The sequence below is a fragment of the Pseudophryne corroboree genome, chromosome 7 (genome assembly GCF_028390025.1).
Source record: "Pseudophryne corroboree isolate aPseCor3 chromosome 7, aPseCor3.hap2, whole genome shotgun sequence".
Lineage (NCBI taxonomy): Eukaryota > Metazoa > Chordata > Amphibia > Anura > Myobatrachidae > Pseudophryne > Pseudophryne corroboree.
In genome coordinates, this window is record NC_086450.1 from 353,187,117 (window position 1) to 353,198,668 (window position 11,552).

Consider the following 11,552-nt stretch of genomic DNA (forward strand, 5'->3'; position numbering starts at 1 on the left):
AATAAGCATTAACTTACAGTATATCTAAATATATTTAGAAAAATAAGAGTGTATGGTGCCCTGATTTTGACACCACAAAATTTCAAAAGATAAAAGTGTAATTAAAGTACAAGGTTATAAATATTGCAATTGTTTCAATAAATATAGTTATATACTGTAGACTATTCATACAATAAAGATGAAAAGTGATAAAAATGTTGTCATCATGTTGGCATGCAATGACAGTTGGTATTAACTCTGACCCCTCCCATCTGTGTCTGTATTGGACCTTTCAGAAAGTTTGGGCATAACAAATATATACAGTCTCCAAACACTTCTGTTATTTTCCATACTCACTCATCACATACCACCTCATGATAACAAGGACACTCCCAAAAATCACCCAATAACATCATCTCAGCAACCTGCCGGCATCGGATTTTCATGGGACTTCTCTATAAGGCACCACTGCTGGGGCATGGTGCTATTTCACACTAAATCACGCTGCCGTTTGCGGCACTGTACTCTGCTGTATTAGCTGTGCTATGTCCACAAGTAGCTGTGCACTATAGTGACTGTATATACAGTAGGAGCACACTGCATGCTGCTGTATGCTGCACTACAGTATACTCTGTTGTGTTGGATGTGCTGTGTCCAGACTCACAAGTGGCTGTGCTCTGTATAGTGACTGTGTATAGGGGGCACATTGCACACTGCTGAATGCTGTGCTATACTCTGCTGTATTGGCAGTGCTGTATCTAGACTCACACGTGGCTGTGCTCTGCATAGTCACTGTATAGGGGGAATGCTGCTGTTTGCTGCGCTGTACTCTGCTGTATATTGTACTATTTGATGTGCTTTACCCTAGTGCGCTTTGTTCATGTGCATCTCTAAGCCCTGTGATACATGCAGTTTGAACCAAGCTGCAAGTTAAAAAACAGAAAAATAAAATATACATATTTCTATTGTTTGTACTGGATGGTGCACTTTACCCTAGGGCGCTTTGTTCACAAGCATCCATAAGCCCTGTGATCCACGCAGTTTGAACTGAGCTGCTAGTTAAAAAAACAATATACAGATCTATTGTTTGTGCTGCTCTGTGCACTGTACCCCAGTATGCTGTGGCAATGGTTCATACAGTAGATGTGCTATAAACTGCTGTGTGTTTGTGCCTCTGCATTGTCACTTAGTAACCAGGCAGCTTGCTATAGCCTTTGGCCAATATTGGTGAAAACAATATTTTGAGCTGTGAGGTGGTCAAAATTGACTGTAAATGACTGGAATTTAAACTTATTGAGGTTAATAATACTCTAGGAACATAAAAAGACCTAAATTATGTGATTTTAGCTTTTTTTTTTAAATGTTTGAAAAATCAAATCCAAATATAAAACCAGTCACAGCGGTTTGGCAAATCCAAATCCAAACCAGATGATGAATAAGAGCCAACCCATATCCATCAAAAATTGTCCGGCTCACATCTTTAATGTACACATTAGCTTATTTCATTATTTTTTTAACCAGGTCCAGTAAACTCCATTTGGGAAAGGGTTTTTCTAAATGTTGTTTCTGATCACCTTTAAATGCTATGCTTGTAATGTTCTGCCTGCATTGTGTCCTTTATATATTTACAGTATTACATACATAAAGATTGAGGACCGTGGGACATTTAGAGTGAGGATGGCTATCTACAAAAATGACAGATATGACGAATCTGAAAGATATGACAATTATTCTGTTATTCCACTTTCTACAAAATCTAATTTATGTGTTGGCGTCTATATTGAAGAGCCTCCTACTGACTTCGGTCTTCTAATGATAAACTGCTTCAGTACACCTACCAATAATGCTTATGATTCTTTGAGATATAACATTCTTATGAACAGGTAAGAAAATTGAATAAGTACATAAACCATGATGCAGCTGCACTGTAATCCTTGTCTTTCTGCAGTACAAGAGGATACAGAAAAAAATGTATGTACAGCATACAGACTGCAAATAAAGGGCAAATAGGAAGAAATGAATAGCAAGTTAGTTTTTATGAGCCTTGCCAGTTGCACTTGGCTCAATTAGAGTTTCTCTCATGTCAATATTAACAGCCATACAGCCCAAACAGAAGTACGTCCTATGGTTACCAAGGGGCATATTTGTCAAAAAAATATTTGTACTTGTTTTTTGGGGGGATTACCTACAAATATTAAGTACTACCAGGATGTATGTACAGGTGGACTGCAGCAGATATTTACGTTATCTGCTGCAGTCTCCTATTTTCAATTGCATAAGCAGCCCTCTGTTAGAACTCTGTTCTGCTTTGTGTTTCCCAGCAGTATGATTTCCCACCACTAGGGGTCACCAGATGTCCTGTTATGAGAGCTGCAGTACTGAATCTTTTGATTCTATTCTGCAGCCAGGTGTCAGGCGATTGATTGCTCATTCATTACAAACATGGACTACACCTGACACTTGAAATAAAATACAGAAATACACCACCTTAACACAAGCAGGAAGGCAGCCTATGGTACATACATGTGGGTAACCTTAAACCCAAAGAGGAATGCTGTTAAAAGAAATAGTGTGCAATAATCATGCCAAACCATGATTAAATGAAATTAAAAGAAAATACTTCTCTCTTTTAGCACTTGATTTCAATAAAAAAAGAATTCATGCATACGGGCAGAAAGATAAAACAGAACATAGGGGCAGATGTATTAAACCTGGAGAAGGGATAAAGAAGTACCGTATATACTCGAGTATAAGCCGACTTTTTCAGCACTTTTTTTTTTTGCTGAAAAAGCCACTTCGGCTTATACTCGAGTCAGGATTTAGGAGGGACACGGAGGGCACAGCGCGCGGCTCTCCTGTGTCCCTCATGCGTGTCCGGCGGCAGCGGCGTGTGTGTGTTAAAGGAAGTGCACGAACCGGCACTTCCTTTAACACATACACGCCGCTGCCGCCGGACATGCAGGAGGGACACAGGAGAGCCGCGCGCTGCGCTCTCCGTGTCCCTCCTTCAGAAGACAGCGCGGGAGCGACGGAGGGTAAGTATCTGGCACTGTGGGGCATATCTGGCACATCTGGCACTGTGGGGCATATCTGGCACACCTGGCATTGTGGGGCATATCTGGCACACCTGGCACTGTGGGGCATATCTGGCACACCTGGCACTGTGGGGCACTGTGGGGCATAGCTGGCACTGTGGGGCATATCTGGCACATCTGGCACTGTGGGGCATATCTGGCACTGTGGGGCATATCTGGCACATCTGGCACTGTGGGGCATAGCTGGCACTGTGGGGCATATCTGGCACATCTGGCACTGTGGGGCATATCTGGCACATCTGGCACTGTGGGGCATATCTGGCACATCTGGCACTGTGGGGCATATCTGGCACTGTGGGGCATATCTGGCACATCTGGCACTGTGGGGCATATCTGGCACTGTGGGGCATATCTGGCACTGTGGGGCATATCTGGCACTATGAGGTCTGTGTACGGGTAGAGCTGCATTTCCCACCCTAGGCTTATACTCGAGTCAATAAGTTTTCCCAGGTTTTTGTGGTAAAATTAGGTGCCTCGGCTTATATTCGGGTCGACTTATACTCGAGTATATACGGTAATAAGTTCAAGGTGATAACGCACCAGCCAGTCAGCTCCTGTCATTTTTCAATGAATCACTTATCACTGCTTTATCACTTCTTTATCCCTTCTCCAGGTTAATACATCTGCCCCACAGTGTGATATTGTCACAAAAAAATTACATTTATTAGACATAAAATAAATTAGCTTTGACTTCGAGCAGTAAACATAGACACATATGACTCCATGCTGGAGTAAGCAGTAATAAAGCAGCAAATGGCTAGAAAGCCTCTATACCAGATCGAGGTATATGTCTAGCATTGGTTTACACTGCAGGGAATCCGGTAACCCCCCAAGTGTCTAACAAACACTCCTGATGTCCAGTAAGTTCTGCTCCACTGCTGTCACACTAGCTTCAGTAGCCTTAATGCGTTTCAAGCTTGTAGATCTTCCTCAGAATGCAACGCAAGTGTGTGCTGAACATGGCGGCTCTAAATACCCCAAAACTAGAATTACATGGTAGAAGCATACATTAGTAACTGAAAATAAATAAAACTGAAAATCTTCATATTATAAGGAATTACAAAAGGGTCTATTCAAACCAGGTCGCAGTTCTCCAAAAAAACTGCAAATTAGCGATTTTTAGAACACTACGCACGCGCAGCAGTCTACATGTGAGTGTTATCATGATGCAATCACATTCCAGAAGGATGCTTTCAAATCTTGATTGACAGGCGATGGGCATCAGGGGGCGGTGACGCAGGCATGTCATGGCCGTTTTTAGGGATCAACCTCTACTTGAGGTTTTTGTGATGCGATCGCAATTGAGTTGCGATCGCATTGCTGGGTGGTGCTATGCAGCAGGTCGGCCTTACCCTGTGCTGGGCGGCCCTCAGCATGCGATTTTAGTGGAAATGTTGCTGACTTCTATTACCACTAGTAAAGACTTTGGGGGGTTTTATGAGTTTTTGCTAAATCTGCAACCAACTCTGAATAACTCCCAAAGTCTTCACTAGTGGTAATAGAAGTCAGCAACTTTTACATGGCCTATATAAATTCATCAATGTATTGTAGCCTTAAATAAAGTGGGAAGCAGCACAGACAGATTAAAATAGCCATTTACATAGCCTTAAACTTAAAAAAAAAAAAGTAGTTTACTGCATATCAGGAGCTTTATTCCAGAGACTGATCACAACGTAACTACATTAAATATTGTCATGTTTATTAAACAAAATATTACTTTACAAACTTTAATTTGTGAATTTTATGTTACAGATGCCCTAACCCCATAGATGATACTATCAAAGTTGTACAAAACGATGATACCAGTATGGGAAAGTTCTACTTACAAGCGTTCAAGTTTATTGGTGATTATTCCTATGTATATCTACACTGCGAAGTTTACCTCTGCAGAGACAGCTGTGCACCTGTGAGTATATATTTACCATTAGTTATATTAATAGTTCATTGTTGGGCAACTATTAGATAAATAGAAGGCCATGGCCTGATCGTGAGTCAGATGCACAGTTGCTGTCATTTTGTGATGCAGCAGAAGAAACATTTGCTAGCTTCTGCTAATGCAAATATCCATACAGCTTCAGGTGTGACGCAGAACTGGATCACTGTTTTGTTGTTCACAGCAGTAACCACCATCATTAGTATTGCTAGTTGCACCTGACCCATGATGGGTGCAGAGATCCAGCAGAAACAGGCTTCCCTTCCCTGTATGTGCTCAGTATAGTATAGAATTCAAGCTGCACTCCCACAACACTTCCATGACAACTTCAGAGACAGATCTTTTGACTGCGACTGTAACATTGCCGCCTAATTGACACTCAGAAAAGCCCACACATGTAGAGAGCCATCCAACATTTCTCTGACTCAGATACGCAAAAATGTGGAAATTTGCAGCTTGTTAATAACTACTATTTACAGTCATACTGTATATTGAGAATCAGTTCCTGTGTGTATACTATCAGAAACAACATTTTATTGCAGGTAAGCACTGTAATACCTTTGGCATCCCCATCCTCTCCTTTTTTTTTAATGTCTCTTACTATCACCTCCCTCCATATCTCCTTGACTTCCCCTCCATAACCTTCTCATTACCCATTTCATAGCTCTGTCCTTGCCAGTTCCCTCCACATCTGACTGCCCTCATCCTTTCACAGCTCACAATGCTCTCCTCACACCTCGCTGCCCCCACAGCTCACACTGTCCACATCACACCTTTTTTGTCGTCCAGCTCACTAACCCTAACCCAATGAGCAGCTAGCCCCTACTGATCACATTGCTTACAGCTACATACGTGTGTTTCCCTCCACTCCCACTGACCTCACAAGCTCCACCTCTCCCTCTGACAGCAGCCCTGCTTTTAGCTCTACACCCTGCTCAGACACCACCCTCTCCTATCTGGGCAGTAAAAGGGCTAGCTGCTCATATGAACAGCTAGTGTGGGGGAAGGGGCAGCCTGCTGTGACACCCCCAGCATGTGGTGTCCCTAGGATATGCCTCGTGGGAAATCCATTACAGGCAAGTAGTGCTTCAGACATGCCTGATTGTCCCATGTTCAATTCTTTTGGAATACCCATTCAAATGGGACTTAGGGGGACATTTACTAAGCAGTGATAAGAGTGGAGGAGTGAGCCAGTGGAGAAGTTACAACATCAACCAATAATTTTATAGTATGTAAATTATAGATGTTACTTCAGTGCTGGTTACCATGGGCACTTCTCCACTGGCTCACTTCTCCGCTCTTATCACTGCATAGTAAATGTCCCCCTCAATTCCCTAACTGCCCAGGAAGCTCAAGAAAGTGAGGCAAAGTCCTCTAAACATTTCTGTCCCTTATATCTAGGGACAATAGTGAGGGGTACAATACTGCTAAAATACATTTCTTTAATTGAAAAAGAATCACAAGATCAATGCTAAACCAGACCCTGTAAACTGAAAATGAACTTTCTTCATTTGCTGTCTGTGCACAATCCTTACCACCAAGAATACGCATCATCACTTTCACAATGTTCTAGTGGATGCACATACACATAACCTGTGGCATAAACGGATCAGTCAGATGCTTCACTATAAGTAAGACAAAGAAGAATCTGTTTTTTTGTAATTCTGGTATTGGTTCTTCTTTCATTATAGTAATCTTTTAATACAAAGGTACAACAAATGTAGCATGAAGTCAGCACTACCCATGATGGCAAATGTTATTCAAAATAGTCCGGCAAAAGGTTCCCTTACATACAGTAGTAGAGCCAAATGTAATGATATGCTAATAGTTGACGAGTTGATATGTAGTTATGTATATGTGCTTAATACATAAATGATTAGCTATTCTGGGTCAATGACATATATCTATTTTTATATATCTATATAGGGAGAGAGAATATTATATATACTTAATATTGTAGGGGGAATAAAATTGAAGGAATGTCATGGGGATTTACGGGAAGGATAAAGTGTACTAATAACCCTGGACATTCTGGTGAGGTAACCTTGGACTTGGACTCTGGATTGAAACCTGACAATACCTGATTGGTGGTTGCAGTGCTGTTAATAGCCCAAGGCACATGTGTAAACATGTGGCTCACGAGACACTGGCGGGAAGAACTGATCCTCGCGACCATTCTGACAGGAGTATAAATATCCGTGCTGATCAGCTGAGAGGAAGAACTCGAGTGCTCAGCCATGGGAGTGGTTTCCCCTCCTCTGCACCGCTGATTAGAGCTGTAGTTGCGGCGGGTGTTAGAGGAGAGGGTGCCGCTGCTACTGGTGGTAGGGCACTGTACAGCGCTATTTCACTCCCTCCGTCACCAGGGAGACCAGAAGCGGAGAGCAGCAGGAAGAGGCGTGCTGAAGATCAGTGCCGGCGGCATCGTCAGAAGAGGAGGCGGAACAGAGCCCCGAGTGACAGGCGGAGGGAGCGCTGGGACTTCAAGGACGACGGCTGCATCCGAAGAGGAGGCGGAGATCGGCAGGAGAAGGCGGACCAGTTCCAGAGGCGTCATCAGAAGAGGAGGCGGAACGGCACCCAGAGAGACCAGCTGAGGGAGCGCTGGGACATCAAGGACGACGGCTGCATCAGAAGAGGAGGCGGAGATCGGCAGGAGAAGGCGGACCCGTTCCAGCGGCATCATCATAAGAGGAGGCGGAGCGGGCCCCAGAGAGACCAGCTGAGGGAGCGCTATTAATCATCCGGAAGCCACCCCCCGAGGGGCGGAGTAATGATAGCCCCGTCATCCGGACAACTCCACGAAAAGTAAGAGCCCTACAGCCGCTGTCATTAATCCTGCCTAAGCCCCACACTCTTCTCCACTCATACGTCCCCAAAGAGAGGCTCCATCACAAAAGCCTTGAAGCATCCAAGCCCTACCTAAGAGTGGAAAAAGGGGGAGTGGCGGCATCTTCGGTATTCTGGCTATTGACAGGAGTCAATAGCGAAAACAGCTAAGGTCTGTGACTTTTTAATAACTCACTTATCTATACACAATAGTGAGACTTATATACATCTAAGCACTAGTACAGTAAACACATGCCCACAAGTATAGGGTAATAGTGCCTATTCTAAAGAGCAGTAGTAACTTTACCTAAGGATTATAAAACAATGGTATATGGGTTGCAGTACATACCAAATTAACCTATATCTATTGTCATCACTCTAAAGAACTGCAGAGATATATATACTTACCAGAAGAGGAACATAGAATGTCCGCCAGCTAGTCTGTCACATCAGTACACCAACACCCTCGCTCCTGTGACTATTAACGTATTAATCTACAGGAAAAATAGAAAGAAGGAGTATAGTGACCCCTTGAGGATAGTGGTGGAATTCCCTCAGCAAATGCACTTATACTATCAGCTTGCAGAGGTTCAGTGGATACAAAATAGTAACAGTATTACCAAAAGGAGCCTAATAGGATACAAGTAACCAGATATAACTTTTCTGGTTGTTACTCTTCGTCAACACAAGTCAATGGCTGTTGCTGTAGAGTTATTTTCATCCCCTGGACTACCAACATACTAGGAAAATATATATATATATATATTTAATTGCTCTAAAAATCTAACTGGAGGCAGTGAGACTTTCATTCACTATCTACATATATATGCATATATATATAAATAGAGATTATATGGGACCAATATACAGAAATAATATATTATCTTTACTATGTGGTAATATTATAGAGTAATATATAGCAATTGTTGTCATTTTAACTGTGAAGTGGAGTATAGACTGGATAACTATTTAATGCCCTGTATATCAGTAAATAGTTAAGAGTATTGAATGGTATACCATTATTTGGTTAGTTATATGTAACAGTATACATTTATATGTTTAACGAATTGAGTATACAGTATGCAGGTAAAGTAGAGGTGACTATCATATTCCTGTTGTGACCTATTGAACTACTTTTATGACATTAAATGGTGTTATCCCTTTGGACACATATGTTATAGAATATTATTTACCAGAAAGTAAAAGTGGGGGGGGGTTTAAACTTACCTGAAAGGAGGGGAGAGCCAAGGATTCATTCATTTAAGGTATGTGATAACAGCATCTGAAAATTAAGACAGAATTCACATAAGGTTTCCCAAGCTGATCCTTTAAAATAGGTTACAAGCCTATCACAAAAGTTTGGGTGGAGGCACTCTATATAATAATATAACCCCTATAGCAAACAGGGTTACATATTGGAGGCACTGCTGAGATACGAACAAATAGGACAAATGGAGATCAGTGGAGAAGATATATATAGCTGGTGTAGAAGTAAGGGAATAGATGTACAGAAAAGTGTGAGTATTCTGGGAAATTTCATTGATGTTATAGAAGACGATATTATTAATGAAATAAAGAAAATGTATGGAATGAAACAACCACATATTGTAGATAAGTGGAAAGATAGTAGTGAGGAGATATGTGCTGTTTTAATAAGTAATGACAACCCACTAGATGCGGCAGTAATCCCTGCGAACATATTAATAGAAAGAATACCGGGTAGGAGATTGCAAGTGAGGTGGCCAGTAGATACATATGCTGAAGGAGGAGAGAAAGCCAAAAGTAAAGAAGATAGTAAAGTTGAGAGTACTAGCACAGGGTGTTTTCATACTACCAGTAATACCGCAGAAGAAACAACTATGGGTGAAGAAAAAATAGATACACAAGTTGAAAATGTAATGGATAAAGTGGTTAGCCATTTCGAAAGGTGGCATTTCGAAGGGGGATATAGAAGATTAAGGATATTTTCTGGGGTGATTCCTGTTCCAACTGGAGAAGAGAGCTATGATGTCTGGAGAGAGGCGGCAGTGCAACATTCCGAGGAGTGGAGGTGTCCAGAGCATATAAAGAAACAGAGAATAGTGGAAAGTTTAAGAGGACCAGCGATGGGAATCATTCATGCCACCCGGAGAAGTAATTCGAATGCTACCTTAAAGGATTATTTTGAGGCTCTGGACTATTCGTTTGGCACCCTAGAGGATGTGGGAGATCTGTTGACTCGTTTAAATCAAACGTATCAAGAACCTACTGAAACCCTCACCAATTATATATATCGGCTGGACAAGATACTTTACAAACTATTAGATAAAGGGGGGATTAATCCTCCAGAAATTGATACCATGCGACTCAAGTATATATTGAGAGGAGCGATGACCACCAATCCTGTAGCTCAAAGATTAAGGTGTAATATACCCCGTGATCCTCCCCCTACTTTAGGAGAATTGATAAGGGAAGTTAAATTAGAAGAAGTACAAATTGAAAACCGAGAAAAAAATATTAAACGAGTCAAAGTTATTGTTCCCACTCCTGAAGTTCCATCCGTTAATGAACAATTGCTCAAAGCTTTGGAAGAACAAAATAAGAAATTAGAACAGTTAATTTCTTTTCAGAATTCAGCCCTGTCAATTTCTAGGACATCTCAGCTGGGTAGAGGGAGAGGTTTCAGTCGCAGACAAGATAATATTAGAAATCTCACTTGTTACAGATGTGGACAATTAGGGCATCGGTCGTTCGAATGTACCCAGAGGGAAAGTAACCAAACAATGGCAAATAGTACGGAGTTGAGGTCAACATCCATGACGGAAAACGGGCAAGGGACGTCGATGAACCCCGCATCGACTCCCAGATTATAAATGTCTGCGCAATGGGGAGTACTCAGTGGTCCAACATAATTCCCAGTGGAATCATTGGAAAAGCGCCCATGGTACCTGCTTTGATAAATGGGAAACTGTGTCAAGTATTATTAGATAGTGGATCACAAGTATCAATTATATTTGAAAGTTGGTACAGGCAACATCTATCGGATGTACCACTTATGCCTTTTGATGGATTGATCATATGGGGGCTGAGCGATCAAAAATACCCTTATTTAGGGTATGTAACAACTCAGATTGAATTCATTGATGATAACCCTAAGTACCGAGCCCCGTTTCCTTTTTTGGCATTAGTGTGCCCAGACTCTCCCTCTGAACAGGGAGCCGTATCTATCATAGTCGGGACAAACTCCTATCTTTTTAAAATGCTGGCCAAGTGGTGTATACAACAAGACACTGTCGAATCAAGCTATGACGGGACTGATAATGGTGTAACCTGTAGTAGTGATATAATAACCAATGATATCTATACAATAACAAGTTCAGTCAATACTGCCAGCAAGATTGAAGACTGTTTCCAAGGAAGTGACATTTCTGTCAATGACAAAGATAACTTAATTGATGAAATATTGTTACGGAAATCTGTTTTTTCCTTTGGAGAATGGGACTTGGGTACTGTTACCGACGTGGAACATCGAATTAGATTGCGGGATGATACCCCTTTCCGAGAGCGATCTAGGAGGTTAGCTCCGGCTGATTTTGAGGACGTGAGACAACATTTAAAACATCTGCTGGAAAATCAGGTGATTGCTGAATCGGAGAGTCCTTACGCTTCCCCCATAGTGGTAGCCCGAAAGAAAAATGGTGACATTCGATTGTGCATTGACTATCGTACTCTAAATA

The 11,552-nt window shown here is 41.8% G+C and overlaps 1 protein-coding gene across 1 annotated transcript; it reads left to right on the forward strand.

Annotated features, from left to right (window-relative positions):
- The first annotated feature begins 9,287 nt into the window (after nucleotides 1-9,287).
- On the forward strand, nucleotides 9,288-10,688 carry LOC134944182 (paraneoplastic antigen Ma1 homolog). Its single transcript, XM_063932758.1, has one exon. It carries the CDS (start codon nucleotides 9,288-9,290, stop codon nucleotides 10,686-10,688), a length of 1,401 nt encoding a protein of 466 aa, XP_063788828.1.
- The last annotated feature ends 864 nt before the right edge of the window (nucleotides 10,689-11,552 follow it).

What these genes read in the sequence shown, in the direction of transcription:
- LOC134944182 (XM_063932758.1), top strand. Translation starts at nt 9,288, where the DNA reads ATGGAGATCAGTGGAGAAGATATATATAGCTGGTGTAGAAGTAAGGGA.